The sequence below is a fragment of the Ciconia boyciana genome, chromosome 1 (assembly GCF_034638445.1).
Source record: "Ciconia boyciana chromosome 1, ASM3463844v1, whole genome shotgun sequence".
Lineage (NCBI taxonomy): Eukaryota > Metazoa > Chordata > Aves > Ciconiiformes > Ciconiidae > Ciconia > Ciconia boyciana.
The window spans coordinates 68,493,411-68,511,624 of record NC_132934.1 but is presented as its reverse complement, the minus strand read 5'-3'; the positions used below and the strand labels follow the sequence as shown (position 1 = coordinate 68,511,624).

At 39.2% G+C, this 18,214-nt stretch overlaps 1 protein-coding gene across 3 annotated transcripts in view; it reads left to right on the top strand.

The window, feature by feature from the left end:
- KDM5A (lysine demethylase 5A) overlaps window positions 1-18,214 on the top strand; it is a 53,626-nt gene that overhangs the window by 20,840 nt on the left and 14,572 nt on the right. For 2 of the 3 annotated variants that reach the window (XM_072872956.1, XM_072872976.1), the window contains exons 11-22: window positions 1,312-1,493; window positions 3,277-3,439; window positions 4,273-4,392; window positions 6,198-6,392; window positions 6,500-6,681; window positions 6,950-7,074; window positions 7,321-7,471; window positions 10,557-10,674; window positions 13,960-14,315; window positions 14,826-14,964; window positions 15,897-16,076; window positions 17,577-17,738. In XM_072872956.1, coding sequence (XP_072729057.1) covers window positions 1,312-1,493; window positions 3,277-3,439; window positions 4,273-4,392; window positions 6,198-6,392; window positions 6,500-6,681; window positions 6,950-7,074; window positions 7,321-7,471; window positions 10,557-10,674; window positions 13,960-14,315; window positions 14,826-14,964; window positions 15,897-16,076; window positions 17,577-17,738 — 2,073 coding nt within the window. The remainder of the gene's footprint in view (window positions 1-1,311; window positions 1,494-3,276; window positions 3,440-4,272; window positions 4,393-6,197; window positions 6,393-6,499; window positions 6,682-6,949; window positions 7,075-7,320; window positions 7,472-10,556; window positions 10,675-13,959; window positions 14,316-14,825; window positions 14,965-15,896; window positions 16,077-17,576; window positions 17,739-18,214) is intronic. The other variant, XM_072872966.1, reaches the window with a different exon arrangement.

Here is an 18,214-nt window from a genome sequence, read left to right as displayed (position 1 = left end):
TACAGTATGTCCAAGTATGAGGAGACTGATAAGATTTTTTTTCTTTCTTGTTCCAAACCTTTTCATTATAGAGTTAGCTACAGAAACATGATTCTAACCTCTTTAGGAGGTTCTTAATAGGTAAAACAAACTAATTGGATTTAGCTTATTTCTCTGACTGTGCATGCTGTAAGAATGAAAAGATGTAGATACAGCATCCCATGATAGAAAATTTTATAAGGAACATCTGGTAAGTATATTACCTATTTTCCCTCAGACCTTACTGTAGCATATAAATTTTCTGGCTGCTTATATGTTTAACTTCAGAGGAAATGAGTAAAGGTGTGGTTTCATGATTAGACAGCCCCAAATCAATTTATACTGCTCACTGGAAGAAGTAATCCTGCTCATTATTGTCTTCCATCCATACCTGCACCTTTCTACTTGTACCTTTGTTGGCTATGCAGGGATTGTGTAGCTGCTTAGTGAGTCAGAACTGCTTGTTGATCTATTTGTATGAAAGTAGTAATTTAAAAAAATATTTTATAGCCAGATCACTTAAGTCGTCTGACTCACTGTATTGTCTTTATAGTGTCAGAGCAAAGGAAACAGCAGGAATGTGTGGCTGAGCTGAGGGTGTGACCAGTCCTTTCAGCAACTGTGGGATATCCCTAAAATGACTGTGAATCTGTGCTAACAGCTTTTTTTAATGTGGAAAGACTAATGTTAAAGCACAGTGGCAGTCTGCTTGGATTCTCAGTTTTTGTACAAATTGTGTGTATTTGAAAGTAAAGGTGGGATTGCTTAACTGGTGATGCTGTCTTCTCAGAAATGAGCGTGTAGGAATTTCTTGAGAGAACTTTCTGAAGTAATACATAGAGAAGATCAAGATAAACTTCAGTGCAGTAAAAGAGCTGAAATAATATAATCAGATTCACTGCATTGTTTACAATCTTAAGTTATCCTGTTTTATTGAAGAATTTTATCTTTTGTTCTTCTACTAGTGTTGCTAGTATTTTGTTCCACCATAAAAGCATGAAACCTATAAACCTGGGGGGGGCAGGAATCAAAGCCTAAGTATATAAGCCTTGATCCAAAGAAGATGGACTATGCATGTTGAAATACTAGGACTGGCCTTAAATCTTAGTCTGATTAATTGCTAAGGTATTTAAGGAATTATTTCCTAGTTTTGATGCTTCATTGTTGCAGAATGTTATCTACTCTCTACTATAGAAATGGATAGGCTTATCTCTTCCTTTGTACTTTCCTTTTCTGGAGTTGGTATCCTTACGTTCTTCTGATTTGTTCAGAATTTTCTCCTTTTTTTGGCAGGATTATGCGCTTTCTGGTTGGAACTTGAATAACATGCCAATTCTAGAACAATCAGTCCTTGCTCACATCAATGCAGATATCTCTGGCATGAAGGTACCTTGGCTGTATGTAGGGATGTGCTTCTCCTCATTTTGCTGGCATATTGAAGATCACTGGAGCTATTCCATCAACTACTTGCATTGGTATGGGCTCTCCTTTGTGCCTCTATCTTATACTGCCCTGTTTGCTGTTAGTCAATTTGTAGTTCTACTTGAAAATGCCTACGCATGCTGATGACTTTTTAACCAAAAAGCTAAATGTGATGAGCAGTCCATATTCTTAGCTGAGGCTGATTAAAAGCGAATACAGATACTGTTTTAAACACTTTAGTGTTTTTCATTAACTGATTAAATATTCTTGTGTTGCCAAAAATCCAGTGTAACTGTAAAATCATGCTTTACAGGCTCACATCTTTTCTAAGAAAGCTTTTGGTTTTGAACCGAATTAAGAGTTCACTGGTTCACTGCTTTATGATTTAAAGTTGGTGTGCCCCTAGGCTGGAAATGGAGGCTGCTGCCTAGTGGCTTACACAGGCTTCAGAGCTGACAGTTCAGCAGCAGATCTATGTATACACAGAAATACTCCTAGTCAAGAGAAGAGGAATTTGAAAGTAATTCTGACTTTCAGAACAATCCTGGAAGTGTTCTGGAGTTCAGCTTTTGTGTTTGAAAAGAAAAATCGTGACAGATTAACTATTTGCATTGCAGTATTCCCAGTTCATCAGGCTCAGTCACAGTGGATGGCCAGGGGGGAAGGAGGGGGAAGCTGTGGGAAGTACCCCTTCAGAATAGAAAGTTTGTTGTACGTCTGGTAAGGATGAGTTGATAGCCTTTAGACTGTGATTGCACGTTTCTGGAGAAGCATGTTTGCTAGTAAGATCTGACCCACAGGCTCAGGAGGAGGATTCATTTTGTTTCGAGTTCAGTTATTGTCCTCAGCATGCTATTAACTAGATCAGTATGTGAGGGTTTTGTGTCGGCTGGTGAATTCCAGCAGCCCAGATAGAGAGTAGTAATTTACTGGGGTTTACTAGCTGTGTCCTACCAGCAGGTGTCACTGAAGCCTGGAGGAACCACAGAAAATGCTGGACTGTGCCTCACCTAACTTTTGGGATGCTTGGTGACAAGATGATTAATACAATTAAATAGTGCTATGTAAACGGTTTCAGATATTTCAGCAGGCTACTGCTTGTACTTCTTAATAAAATAAAATTAAAAAATAAATGTTAGCACTATAGATACTAGATCATTACAGTTTCTTTAAGTTAAGATGGGACTGGAAGGACTGGAATAATATGTTCTCAAGTAATTTTCTGTTTAGTTTTGGTCTTGTTAATCTCTTTCTTCCCTCATACTTAACTAAATCATGTTCTTAGGCATTTTTTATCTTAAGATTCCAGCAGACCACTGGTTTTCAGTAATTGGTTAAGTATATTAGAAGGATTGCTTATATTTAATTGCACTTCTGCTTAGCTGGTATACTATTCTATTTGTTTCAGGAATAGGACTACCTCAAGCCTAATTAAAGTGAGTGGAGGAGTACCGTGATCTCTTTTCTCTTAAACATTAGCTGTGATGGCCAAGGTTTTGTTTGTTAAACTTACTTTCTTCTTCCTAAAGGAAAATAATTGCCCATTTTATCCCTTTAGAGCATGGTAAATGACAATTATCTTCCACTTTAGACCTGTCAAGGCAAATCTGCTGTCAGGTATGTTGAGAATTGTGTTGTAGTGTAATTGATTTTTCAGATTAGAACGATACATCCTGAAGAAGATGGTTGTTGATTAAAGATACTTCTGTGTCTATATGCAAAATATTTGGCTTGTGTGGACAGTGGTGCTAGACTTGAGGTACACTTTGCAGTCGGGTGGCACCGTTACTTTCCTTTAAGTAATACGTTTATTATTGTGGTTGTGTTGTGTTTTAGGGGAGAGCCAAAGACATGGTATGGTGTGCCCTCTCATGCAGCAGAGCAGCTAGAGGATGTGATGAAGGAATTGGCTCCTGAGCTATTTGAATCCCAGCCTGATCTCCTCCATCAGCTGGTCACTATTATGAACCCCAATGTGCTGATGGAACATGGTGTACCAGTGAGTAGCACATGAGCATTTTTTACATAAATACTCCTATGCGCTCTCTTTTTTTCATTCTGTGCCAGATTTGTGTAACAATGGTTTGGCATAACTTTGAAGAATTTTTATAGTGGACATTTACATATTTAATTAATTAGTTATGGGGTGTTTTTTAAAGCTATTTTCTAGAATCTTCTGTAGACTCACCATGAAATTTAAATTATATCAGAAGTGAGTGTGCCAAGCTTCTTACATAAAATATTTTATAGAACAAGTGTACATTGTGTTACATTTTAATTAAAAAAAAATATCCCACCTTGCCATAGCAGCAAGTTTGTCTGTGAAATCCTTTTAATATCTTTTGACAGTAAAATACTTTTCTTATGTTCAGTAGAAATCTCAGCATTACAAAATGCTTTTTTGACCAAACATAATTGACTGCAGACTTTAAGCAGCAGTCACTATCATTTGCTTTTGTCTTAGGATAAATTGCTTCCCTGGCAAATACCCCAACAAAGCAAACCATAAACTGTTTCCAGAAGCTTTTGCACTTTGTGGTGCGATAGATTAAATGATGATAGAGAAACATCCCTTTTGGGATTCATAAAGAGAATTTTCTACTGTTGGCTTATATATTCAGCTTTTTTGACTAAGGCTGTAAATTGAGGATTCATTTTAAGAAGACAGAACCAATCCTTACCACTTTTGGGGTAGCTACGTTGCCTGTGGTGTTCTATAGGTAAAGAAAGTGGTGTTCAAATGCCTTGTAATTATGTGTATTAAAGTCTGTTGCAAGTTTCATATTTTTTCTTTTTTTTTTTTTCCCCCCCCTTTATCCTCACTTGTATTAGGTATACAGGACCAATCAGTGTGCTGGCGAGTTTGTTGTGACCTTTCCTCGTGCCTATCACTCTGGATTTAACCAGGGATATAACTTTGCTGAAGCTGTGAACTTCTGTACTGCTGATTGGGTCTGTTCTTCTGTATATGTTTGCTATATCTCTGCTAGGTCACCTTTGCAAAGAGAATGTTAGTAACTTTCTTATCTGAAGAGTAGTCTTTTATGTTACATAGTATGTTTTATGTTTATAGTTCCTGCTACAACAGTTAGACTGACGTGAGTTTCCATTACACAAAATAATTTTGATGAGCACATAATTTTAAGCAGCTTCAAACTGAAACTCTGGCATGTGGTCTTCGGTCCTGGTTTCAGCTGGTATTTTCTATTTTAATTTTCTTCCTAGTAGCTGGTATAGGGCTGTGTTTTGGATTTTAGTATGAGAATAATATTGATAACACACCAATGTTTTAGTTGTTGCTAAGTAATGTTTACACTAGTCAAGGACTTTTCAGCTTCCTATGCTCTGCCAGGCGCACAAGACGCTGGGAGGGGGGGGCACAGCCAGGATAGTTGATCCAAACTGACCAAAGAGCTATTCCATACCATATGATGTCATGCTCAGTATGTAAACTGGGGGGAGTTGGCCAGGGGGTAGTGATCGCTGCTTGGGGACTGGCTGGGCATCAGTTGAGGGGTGGTGAGCAGTTGTATCACTTGTTTTTTCCTGGGTTTTGTTCCTCTCTCGCCTCTTGTTTTCCTTCTCATTACAATTTTTTGTGTGTGTGTGTTCCAATTGTTAAACTGTTCTTATCTCAACTCATGAGTTTTCTTTTGCTCTTTTGATTCTCTCCCCCATCCCACCAGCAGGGGAGTGTTAGTGAGCGGCTGTGTGGTAGTTAATTGCTGACTGGGGCTAAACCACAACATCTTCCTTCCTAAGTATTGATCTAACCAAAAAGTGACATCTCACAGTACCTTTAGCTAGTATTTCTGTGATGTCTCTTTCTGAATTTGATACAGATTAATGTATTGTCCTGAACAGCTGTTGTTGTTTGAGTGTTGGAGGTAGGCATATAATAGTCTTTTGTTCTCCTTCTGTGCCAGCTAATTGCACCTTTAAATCATATTAGTGCTTGTTCTAATAGCCATGCCACACCAGAGCTTAGCTTATGTGGATTCTTCAGTAGGTTGTCAGAAGTGTGTCCTATCACTATCCAGGGTTTACAGTAGGAAGGTACGATCTCATCTGTAGTTTATCTGTCTCTAAATTCTTTTTTGTTACCTTCAAATAGGAATTTTAGTCCTTAATCAGAGAATTTTATTCATTCATCAGAGAGATTGTCTGCAGGATTGACAGTGTGTCAGTGTTCTTTTCTCCTGTGCTTATGATGTAATCTGTGTATAGCCTCTGTGAAAAACTGCTAAACTCACACCAGCCGTGTGAAATTTCCTTTGCTTGTGCAAAATGTAACCAGAAATCTGTGTATCAGATTCATCTAGCATTTTATATTTTTTGTTTTCAAAGGCATAAAATAAGCAATATCAATTTTGGTTAACTCTAGGTATCTTGTGTTGAATGTCTATGTCCAAGCATAGTAATATGCAGAGGGCAATGCATTCACCTTAGCATAGACCAGATGACTTCTTTTTGGTGCCAGTTTCTTTCCACTGGAAGTAAAAAGAGCTTAGGACAGCTCTTAAACTTGTGTCTGAAAGTTAGGCACATAAGATTATAGCAGATTCCCCCCCAACATGGATATCCTCTTTGTCCTCATCTGTGACGTGATTTAAGGTTGTTATAATTGGCTCTGTCCCATAAGATACAGCTCTTTAGTCTCAGTCTTTTCCCAGGTTTTGTCAAAGGAAGGAAAGCGGGAGCTAAGAGATCATCTTGAAATGTCTTTTCCCAGAATGAAAGATGTCGCTTTTTTGTAGCTTCCCATTGGACGTCAGTGTGTGAGTCATTACCGAAGGCTAGGACGTCATTGTGTTTTCTCCCATGAGGAGCTGATCTTCAAGATGGCTGCAGATCCAGAGTGCTTGGATGTTGGGCTGGCTGCCATGGTCTGCAAGGAGATGACTCTAATGATAGAGGAAGAGACACGGTTAAGGGAGTCTGTTGTACAGATGGTGAGTAATAAGACAACTCTCTTACTTCGCTTGCAAAAGAACTTTTGCTTCCCCCTCCCCCAGCCTGGATTAGAGTTTTTAGCAAGTGTCTAATTTTTTTTTGTTAGGGAGTGTTGATGTCTGAAGAAGAGGTGTTTGAACTGGTTCCAGATGATGAGCGTCAGTGCACAGCTTGCAGAACCACGTGCTTCTTGTCAGCTCTTACATGTTCCTGTAATCCTGAGCGTCTGGTATGCTTATACCATCCGTCTGATTTATGTCCATGTCCCATGCAGAAGAAGTGTCTAAGGTACACAGGATTTTTTTTCCCCACTTTTCTTCCATATCCAATAGCTTTTTGGATACCAGTGACCAAACACAACATTTGGCCACACTTCTCTCTTCCTTTATTTAAGGAGTGTTTTTATCCTCTTCTCTTGTTTCTTGGTTCCAAGGCAGCAGGTGTTATACATGTTCTGTCTTTCTGGCCTTGTAGCTGGAAAAACTCAATATAAGCAATATCCTGGCCCTTGTATGGGCATTAATACTCTTTCTGTATTTTCCTTGCATATCTCCAGGTACCGGTATCCACTAGAAGACCTTCCTTCTTTGCTCTACGGAGTGAAAGTTAGAGCACAGTCTTATGACACTTGGGTCAGTAGAGTTACAGAGGCTCTGTCTGCCAATCTCAACCACAAGAAAGGTCAGACTTCTGTCATTCATAGTAGGATGTTCTGAAACTCGTACATTTGTTCTGTGTTCTCATTTAATGAGAGAAATACTGTGTATTGTTTGGAAAAAAGAAACGAGCTAATCTGAGAGTGTAATGCGACTCATTTTGCATTTCAAATTGAACTAGCCTGTTGGAACCTTGATTGAAGGCCTTTGAAGCAGGCCTAAAATCTCTTTTGGTTTTGCCTACAAATTATTTATGTACTGTTAATTACAGATGTGATCGAGCTGAGAGTAATGTTGGAAGATGCTGAAGACAGAAAATATCCAGAGAATGATCTTTTCCGCAGGCTCAGAGATGCTGTGAAAGAAGCAGAGACCTGTGCTTCAGTAGCACAGCTGCTTCTGAGCAAAAAGCAAAAACACAGGTAGGACAGGTATTTTTTCAACAGTTTCCATCTGTCTGGTTTTGTTACTTGATTGGACCTGGAAATGTAAGAACCCTAGGACTCACTGCCTACTAACTTCTTTCAGTCTTTCCTGCCCTTAGTGCTGTGACTCATTGAGAGGTAGGGGAGGCAGATACCATGACACAAAGGGCCAAAAAAGCAGACTTGGTTGCCATGTGTTACATGTACTGTTTTCAGCTGACTTATGTACTGAAACGTGAAATCCTTTGGAGAAGTTGCGTTTGATCACTGCTCAGGTATTTCTCTGAATGTGTGGGAGAGTTGTAGGGAAAGACAACTAGAGGTAAAAATGTAATGAAAAGTAAGTCTTGACCTGAATGTTTTTATTTTAGGTAGCATGGCTAAGTACATAGCTTAAAGCTGTGGAAAGAAAATCTGTTAAAACATTGGATTGCAAAGCAAAATGCTTGAAAAGTAGGAAATACCAGTTACGGTTGGTGAGGCAAGCGCAGTTGTATCTTCTGATACAGTATTTCTCAAAAATATTTAAATTTTTGCCAGCTGTTCTCAAGTTGCCGAATGTGTTGTGATGCTGGTGGAGTTACTGGAAGATGCAAAGGAAGTGTGTCTTGCCGGTATTGACTAGGACAAAAGGATCTTGGGGAGCAGAGCAGTGCAGAGAGCAAAAACAATCCATAGTTTGAGCCAGTCTTTTACTTCTTGGGAAGGACCATGGGAGTCAGGGATGTGTGGTCAAAAAGTAGTGTCTTGCCTCAGTGACTTCTGGCAGTTTAGACTCCCTTAGTTCTTTGTGTTGCCTGCCTTGCCTGTGGCTGCCTCAGTGTTACTCTGTCCGCTGGCCCTACCTCAACAATCTGCTGGATGTGTCCCCTTGTTCTGCTGTCACGAGCCTTCAGCAACGTGTTCTTCCTTCTCTCCTATGCATTCTGTGCACTGAATAAAAGTCCCTCAGAAAAGAAATTTGATCAGGTGACTGTAATTCTTGTGCCAGTGGTTGTATGGTAAACTTTTGTAGCTTGCATTTCCTCTGTTGAGTATAAGATTTGGCTTTGTAGTTGGTTGGTTTTTTTGCATGTGTAGTTTTTACGTATTACTTAAGACTTTTCAAGGGAGGGAGTAAAAAGTAAATACCTTGTTAATTAAAATACCCAACTTTGCTACACAGAACATAATGCGTATCATCATTGCTTGAATTTGAACACTGAAATGGTAGTTACACCACTGATGTAACTGGAAAGCTGTTATAAAATAGAGAAGCATTTTTGCTGTATTTGAAGGGTAAAGAAAGCTCTCTTGTTTGGTTTTTATTGCTTGTAGAATCCCACTACCACAGAGGCATGGTCACTTAGAACTCTGGTCTGAGTGAGGGAAGCAACGCTACAGGGGTTGCATTGCCCTGTTCCGAGTGAAATTTAATTATTTTGGTAGCTCCCAGCTGTTCCTGGTCTGTTGCTGCTTCCTCCTTGTCCTGCTGTTGGAGTGCGTCAGCCTCCTCTCAACAGACTTGTCTTCAGTTAATTATTTGGTGGATTTCCAGCACTATCCCAAGAAACACAAGGGGTAGAAATATTTGACAACTTTCAATGGTGTGTCTGGTCTAAAGCTGAAAGGAATTCCATGGGGCAAAAAAAAAGGACTTGTATATATGTCTGAGGGCTGTTGTATGCTAAATAGCAATATGTTACAAAATTGAGGTTTGAGAAAGATTTTGAAACCTCTTTGATGAAGTGTTAAGAAATTTAAATATAGAGGTCATGTTCAGCTTCTTTAACATTTATGTTGATATTTAATACATTGAGAAGGATCACATTTACACAAAGTATAAGGTTATTAAAAAAAAAATTAAAAATGAGTGCTCAAACAGGACAATTTGGCAGGGATTAAAGCAGAAATAAACTCATGGTCGAATGTAGCGAAAGAAAATCTATTCCTTATGCATTTGATTATATATAAACCTGAAAAATAGGTAATGTGTAGCTGTGAAGGTGTGTCCAATATTCCAATCCTGTATCTCTCCCTGCTGTTGAAAGTTGTGAGTTTCCATAGGCAGGGATAGTTATATCTTTTTGTGCAGCATCTTGTGCTATGGCAGTCCATGGTTGGACTAGGGACAGAATGCCAGTACGATGTTTCAGAGAGTGTGCCCTCCTGCAGTGGGTTGTCTTGGAGCGCTGCACCCCGTTCACTCTCATGCAGGAGTATTGGAGGCACAGCAGGTCCAGTGCAGCCACCACTCCTCACTGTCTGTCATAGCTAGTCAAAGCCTGCAGTGTTCTTTTTTTCCCCTCTAAGTTTTACATAGTGTGTAATTATATTTGATAATTAATCTTATATTAATATATTAATCTTTACAATTATATTTAAGTCCATAGGTTGAAAGATTGAATTTTGTTTTTCTTTAATGTTTCTATAGTAATAAAATATAGATTCATTAGCAGGGAACAACTCTTCAGTGTTTAAAATCTGTCCTGCTTGTGAAATTGTTGTGCTTGTCATTGATACCAAGTGTTTAATTTGTGCAGTGTGTCACTTAAGTCTTTTACTGCATTCAGTGGGCTTGTGATATTTGCTGCGAGTGATATTTAATGGAAATGTCTTTGCAGAACATGTCCTACTCAGTTGCAGTCTTTTCCTGTGGCAAGGCCAGTTTCAACAGTTCTCTGGTTACAAGAGGGAGTGCTCTAGAAAATAAGACTTCTTTTCAGAGCTTGTTGCTGTTACATACCTGATACTTCTTGTCAGTGCCTGTCATGGCAGTCAACTTCTTGAGCTGCCTAAAGCAAGCTTTCTGGGGCTATGTTCTTTTACCTATTTGGAACAAACCCAATTTGAAAGTCATCTAGACATTCCTACCTCTGAAGAGCAGGGTAAATTCTTTTGAAGATGCTTCGAAGAATTACATCAGATTTAGTTTTCAAGATTTTGGAATTCTTGTGGAGTTTGGTTTTTTTGAGTTTTCAAGTGATGGAATTTTTTTTGTAACTTCTCCGTAGTCTTGATAGCTTTCTGTCACTGGGAGTAAATCCAGGGATCATCATCATCTCTCTCATGTAATATTATTTAATTATGTCCATTCATACAGCAGACAGAGCCAAGATAGTGGAAGGACACGGACCAAGCTAACTATGGAAGAGCTTAAAGCATTTGTACAGCAGTTGTTTAGCCTGCCCTGTGTTATCAGCCAGGCCCGACAAGTAAAGGTAAGTTTGCATCTGCTCCTCAGATATATCGTAAGTGTTGTGCTTTTTGCTTTGTTCTGTTTTGTTTCTGGTGTGGTGTTTCGTTTCGTTTTTAAACAGATGATATTGCCTCATGTAAAGGATGAAAGGCTTTTTTTTTTTTTTTTAAGAATCAGTCTTGCACTGGCAGAGATTAATCGAATGGGGTGTTTCATTTCTAGCTTCTAATATAAAGCAAGTAGCTGCTTCGCAATGGTATCTGTTGTCTCAAGAAAGGAAGTAAAATACTCTGGATACATCTACCTCAGTGTCATGCTGTTTTACTGGGTAATCTTGCTGTTGTCATTGAAGTTTTGCTGATGACATGTTGCTGTCTGTCCAGAATGGAACAGTAACATGTATTTCCTACTCATCTGCAAGCACGTCTCTAAGTGGGCAATGATGGCGTTTGTACTTTTATGCTAGTGTAGTCATAGCAGCCGAATATGTACGGCTCAATTTTGTAGCCTACGCGTGGATATCTAGTGACCTGTGAGATGCTCTAAAGTATTCCATCTGGCCTCCATTGCCATTCTGGAAGAATACCTTAGCTCTCTTGTGTGGCAGCCTCAGACAGTGTGGGGTATTGCACATGGTGGTCAGCGTTTAGGCAACTGAGCAGAGCGCTTTACTTGACTATGCATACAGTTTTTATGGTGCCTGTTGCAGTGGGCATGGTCAGATGTGGTGGTCTTGCTGTAGGTAAATCAAGATAAAAGATCCTCCCCACCTGTCACTGTCCAGGTGGCCCAGTTTTACCTCTCTCAACCTGTTACTCTTACTCCAGCAACTTTAATGCTATCTATAGTGGTGGAATTTCCAGTTAAATCTACCTTTTATATGTTTTGGTAGAAACTTCTGAAGGTTATATTGGTGTGCTTCTTCAGGGAAGAGGGAAAGCAGTACCACGTTGACAATTGTTCAGTAAATACTTCTCAGCATTGCTTTCCAGGTTACAGGCCCCTTAATTTGTATGCATGGCCTGCATTTCTTGTCCTTCATATATATCATTGCACCTGTCTTTGAATGAATCTAGCCTAATAAGTAATCCAGATCATACTGATTCCCCTGGCTGCTATTGTCGTTTATCACTCTGGCAGTCTGTATCATAGCAAGTGTTTTCAGCAGTAATCTTAATTTGTTTCTGTGTCACTGATGATGAAATGTTAAATAGTGTTTCGCCTACTAACCAACTTCTGGAAAACTCTTTCAAGAAACAACCTTAATAAATAAAGATTTTTCACCTTGAGAAGTGGTTCTTGAGATGTATGTTAACCATTTATTAACCCACGTATTCTCTGTTGATACAGTTTTAAGAAGAATGTTCTATAGTGCTAGATTAAGGTTCTAAAATTCTAAAATATTACCATATGTGCAGCTACCCCTACATAACCAGACATATAATACTCTTGTTTGACAAGGCCTCTTTTCCATAAGTGTTTCCTAGTGTTGGTTATGTCCTCCTTCATTCATGAATCCTGTATTAACTTTTCCATGGTAGTTCATTGTTGGTGTCATGGAGATACTTTATAATGGACTTTCTTCTTGTCTTTGATACTGGCATGTTGTTGCTGAAAACAGGTGCCTTCAGAAAACTATAGAACTCCAGGATACAGATTTTCCGGGCCTGTTGACTCTAATCTTTATCCTTCAAAGATGTTCTTTAATGTGTTTCCCATTAGCTTATAGAGTGGAAAGTATATTAGTCTCATATGATAGGAAGATTTTACTAGACTTCTTTCCAAATACAAACCAGAAATATTTACTAATATTTATTAATGAAATTTTATCATCATCTATTAATAGATGTATAAGGTTGTTCTCAAAGGAGTTCTTTGTTTCTAGTGTATTTAAAACCTGGTTCTAATTAAGGCATGATTCATAGATGACAGAGTTGAGGGCATACAATAAACTCTTAACGGTTTTAATTCATATTTTTGTCTAAACATTTTCACCCAGCTAGTCTCTCTCTTCACCCTCCTCAGCCTCAGGAAATTGGTTCTGTTAAAGTACTCTATCTGTGCATGTGTATGTTCTTGAAGCTTCAACATAATCACTAACCAATAAAATAAATATATAATTTTACTGGTTACGAACCATAGTCTCTTAGTTTCTGAATGAAGTCAGATAATGATCATTTATGCCTAAGCACTCACTAACTTTCAGCATAGCATTTGAATGCAATTATCCATCGTAATGAATTGCAGAATAATTGTCATGTTGGATGATGAGTATTTTCTAACACAAAAGGCATTATAATTATTAAACTGTAATAATTTACTGTTGTCACTATGAAGCATTCAGCATATGTTCCCTAAATCAAAATCCTTATAATGTGGATCTTGTTCTTTTTTTGTAAATGCCTTCTGGTTTCCACACAGTCATGAAAAGCAGTATCAGACAAAAAGTGCAGTAAGCTAAGGGTTAGGAAATAAAGCTTTTGCTCCTCATTGTGCCATTGACTTGCTATAAGAAATACCTGTCTTTTTGTAAGAGACTCAGGAGCGAATCAATTGAGTATACTGGTTGAATGTCCTTGAATGAATCTCCTGCAGAGATTCTTTCCTGTCTGTTTGTTTTCTTTGATTCTTTCATTACAGTGCCAAAACATGAGGATGAGGACAACTGCAGCAGTGCAGTTGGATTTCTGTGAAATTGTCTCTTTGCATTAGAGAGTTTTGCATTTTCATTTCTTTCCTTTTTGAGATAAAGCCCAGGTGTGTTTAAGTAGTGGGCCTGCTTTAGGAAATAGTAATGTAAAACCTGACCATTGTTACTTTAATGATCTTTTGGTATTCATGTCCGTGTCCAGCTCTGGCTTGTTTTTTTTCCTCAGCATGTTGTGTTCTGTTGTGTATTACTGTTGTTACTGTAATGACCCTGACACTAGATTGAAAGGACGATCTGTTTGCAGAAGTCCCCTTTTCCCTGACTATTTTAAAATTAATGTTGACCAGGCAGTGCTTAATATTCTGTTTTGTTAGCAGCTGTAGTTAGTTGCAGTTGTACTATTTTAGGTGCAGAGTTTCATGCACCTGATATGCATGGTGTATAAAACATTAGGCCAAATGAGTTTAGATGGTCTGTTATTTAGTATGTGTCAGACTTGATGGCTTGTGACAAACTAGCTGGCAGTGTGTGTAGAAGCTCTGACTGATTATGTGATGATCACGTACAAATTCACAGCTGACTGATCCCTCAGTCAGCTTTCCCTTTTGATTCTATGGGCGTTTTTTCCTAATTGATTTGTACTGTATGTTAATTCAGAATCTGCTTGATGATGTGGAAGAATTTCATGAGCGTGCTCAAGAAGCTATGATGGATGAGATCCCAGACTCTTCCAAGCTGCAGGAGTTGATAGACATGGGCTCTGGCCTTTATGTAGAACTTCCTGAACTGCCAAGGCTGAAGCAAGAACTGCAGCAGGCACGGTGGCTAGATGAGGTGAGGTCCACCCTCTTGGATCCCCAGAGGGTCACCTTAGATGTGATGAAGAAGCTGATTGACTCGGGTGTCGGCTTGGCACCACACCATGCTGTAGAGAAAGCCATGGCTGAGCTGCAGGAGCTGCTTACAGTCTCAGAGAGGTGGGAGGAGAAGGCCAAGGTCTGCCTGCAGGCCAGGTGAGTTGCAAACTGTTCTCACAGGTCACACACTTCAGGGTTTCTCAGCCTCTGTTGAGGAGTGTGGTGAAAAGTAGGGGCTTTGAAGCTGTAGTGTTTGTTTTGTTTTTTTTTTTACCTCCCAGCAGTTTGATTGCTCAAGAGTTGGATTTGAGATTGTTGATGAGTTGCTGAAAAATTCATTCCCTGTCATGTTGCACAGTGGCAGGAGGCTGTGAATTGCTGCTGTCTTTGCTATTCATCCCCCTCAAGAAAAAACACTGAGTGTGCTACACCAGACAACTTCCTTGATGTTAAGGAGTTCTGATGCTGTGCCCTTTTGAACTTGCTTGTGCAAAGTCCATCAGCTTTCTCACCTCTCCTGTTATTTGGTAGCCAGTAGCACCCTCCAAGAATAGAGCCATCCTACACTGCAGTGTAGTGATGAAGTTGCATCACCAGCCTGTCAAATTTGTCTTTAGTTGACTGGCATTTTGAGAGAAGGCTGGAATTGGGTTTTTCTTACTCTAGACCACGCCAAAGTATGATGGCTCTGGAGGGCATCGTGAATGAAGCAAAGAACATCCCTGCTTACCTGCCCAATGTGCTGGCACTGAAAGAAGCCCTGCAGCGGGCTAGAGACTGGACAGCCAAAGTGGAGGCCATTCAGGTAGGGGTTACAGCAGGGACTGGAATCTTCTGCTTGCATCCTTTTATTTAGACATGTTCTTTATTCCTAGCCCCTGTACCCACAAAGGTGACCTGAAGGAAAACCTTACTATAGCTGTTAAATGTGCTTACCATAGCTTGCGTGCTTGAATTTTTTTCTTTCTGTGCTGCTCTTTCCCCATTGGCTATCCAATTTCTGTTTCCCTTCCTTTTATGCATTTCATGGAGGATGTAGAAGCTGGCAAATTCATTGATACAAATGTAACTCTCAAAGGGCTTTACTTGGTATTGAGACTGTTCTCCACACGGTCACTGGAAATTCTTAGCTGCAGTGGCAGATGTTCTGCTCACAGGTCTTCAGTTTTGGAGCTGGCTATGGAAATGGGGTTTTTTGTTGTTTTTTTTCCTCCCCAAGATGGTGTAAGATTTAATGGAACTGATGGCTGAAATTTTCTATCTGAAATAGATTAAGTTATGACATTGTTAGTTCAGTAGTCCCCCCTTCTATTGCTCTACCCACATAACTTGATCCAAAAGGGACATGGCTTCTGTCGTATTTCTAGGTGTTGATCTCTGGACTGCAACTGCTATTCTTGTATCAGGTATTCGTTGGGAACTGAACTGAGAAGCCCAATTGATTTCACATCAGCCCCTGTACAACTCTCAGATACCATAGCTTGCTGTTAAGCAGACAGCATTTAAGACAACCATCTAGAAATGAAATGTTGTCTTACTCCATAAGCCAGCTGGCTGTTAAAATAAAAACTGTATGAGGGAGTTTTAAAAATATCAGTAAGATTGAAACCCTGCCCTCCTTTCCTTTCCTATGGAACTCTATTTTAGTCAGTGACAAAACAGTGTATAGCTTGAAATTAAGCTGGCCACTGATACAATGGTGGAATTGTTGGCTTAGAAAAATTTCTTTTACCCCAGAATGGGAGCAACTATGCCTACCTGGAGCAACTGGAGAGCTTGTCTGCCAAAGGCCGCCCAATACCAGTGCGTCTTGATGCCCTGCCACAGCTGGAGTCACAGGTAGCTGCAGCACGTGCCTGGAGAGAGCGCACAGGAAGAACCTTCCTGAAGAAGAACTCAAGCTACAGTCTGTTACAGGTGAGCAACAGACACTTCTGCGTCAGCCTTCAGAAACTGATCTTGATGGCCCTCTGCAATCTGGAGGGAACAGCTGGTTCAATTACAGTAGATCACAGCTCCTTTTGAGACTATAATAAAAAACTTCAGCTGTTCTCAGGTGAAAAGAATGAAAAAGGCAAAAAAAGTCTGTTTGGCTAGTCTTGTTTTATGTATAGACAACCTCAACTGTTACTTTTGAAGAAACAGATTAAAACTCTCCTTTTTTTTTTGGGGGTGGGGGGGAGGATTTCTGGTTTTGTGTAATTGTAGAAATGTAGGCCTGAAATGGACATAGAAGCTGTCTTTAATTGATGAATGCTTTAACTTGTTCCACTGCTTAAATTCTAAGAAAATAGATTAGATATTTTATAAGCTGTTTAACTATAAGAAAAATTAAGTCAGCTACTGTTTATTTCACTTCAATGAATGTAGTCACTGTCTTTGTTTTAATAAAAATCATTCATGTGTGTGAAGATTTATCATATCTACTTGACAGGCTTCCCTTTTCTAGGGAAAACAATTCCAGTTCTTTCAACACTTTCTTGTAGGCTGTATTTTTCATACTCGTATCTTGTTGCTATTCTCTGTGGTTTGTCTTCACTTTGTGTGATGTCCAAAACCAGACAGAATCCTCTCCCTATGGCTTCCCTAGTGCCACATGAAGTGCAATAATTACATCTTGTGTCTCAAAGGGGATACTGCTGTTTAATGTTGCCCATGGGATCTGCCCCTATTGCAACAACATCACACTGATTTCTGTTCAGTTTATGATGCACTCTAGGTCCAAATTTATTTCTCTGTATTCTTCTGCCTAACTAGTTATTTAAGATGTTCTGGTTTTGCATTTGACTGTTTTCCTAAATGTATCAATTTGAACTTTCCTATAGTGAATTTAATTTGCTAGATTTTATGTTTAAGTATGCCTTCCAACTAATCAAGATTACTGAAAATTTAATTCTTGTCCTTAAAAGTGCTTTGCAGCCTCTCGTGTTTGATATTAAAAGGCTTACAGCATATTTTTTAGTTTTGTTTCAGCCACCAAGTTGCTGATGTAAATATGAAATCATGGCAGATCTTTAAGACTTGCAATTGATGAAGGTTCTTGAAGTGAATGTTAAACTACTGATATCTAACTGCGTATAGTATTTCAGTTAGCTATAGGTATGATAGCTTAACCTGAATAGATTTTGTAATTTAATCATGAAAACACAGTGGCTTTCAAGTTGACCTGCCACATCACTGTGGTGCTGATTACATTCAAATTCCATATGTATGAAATACTTGTATCCTTTTCTGTTTATTTCTCCTCTTCCTAGCATTAATTGACAGATTGCTGAGTATTTTTTGCTGTCTGGTGACTCTGTTGTAATTCCTATATTAGATGTTCTCATATATGTCCCCATAACATTATAGATTAGGACTTTTTTCTGTTCTTGGCATCCTTGGCTCTGACAGGGTAAGTGTTCTTGGTGGTTACAGGTTTTGAGCCCTCGGACTGATATTGGTGTTTATGGGAGCAGTAAGAATAGGCGGAAGAGGGCAAAGGAGTTGATGGAGAAGGAAAAGGATAAAGATCTTGACTTGGAATCCCTAAGTGAACTGGAGGACGGGCTGGAGGAGGCCAGGGACACTGCAGCTGTGGTAAGGAGCAATGAAAGGTAGTGTCTCCTGATACGTGGGTTTAATTTGTCTCTAATCTGTGTAGAAATCTTATGGAAGAACTGATAAATGAATCTCACTGAAACGAATATCTCAATATGATGTTTGACACAAGAATATAGTTCAGCTTTAATTGCAGTGAAAGTAGAGAGAAGCACAGTTCAGAGCGTAAGTGCTGGTATTTAATATGTATTGGGCTATGTGTAAGACTTAAATGCTCTTGAGTTAGTATTTGTGGCTGCTCATCTAGTATTATTAACATTTATTGAAATCCCATCAAAATAATGTGGAATGAGGCACAGCTCTACCTTAAACAGTACCAAGACACATTTGGTTAGGTCAATTTTGAGGGCAGCCTGTAAGTGCTTGGTTGTAGAAACTGGGCTGGGGGGAACGTTATATTTAATTCCTCCTTGTTGGGAGGATATCAATGCAGCTTATCAGAAGAATTTGCTGTC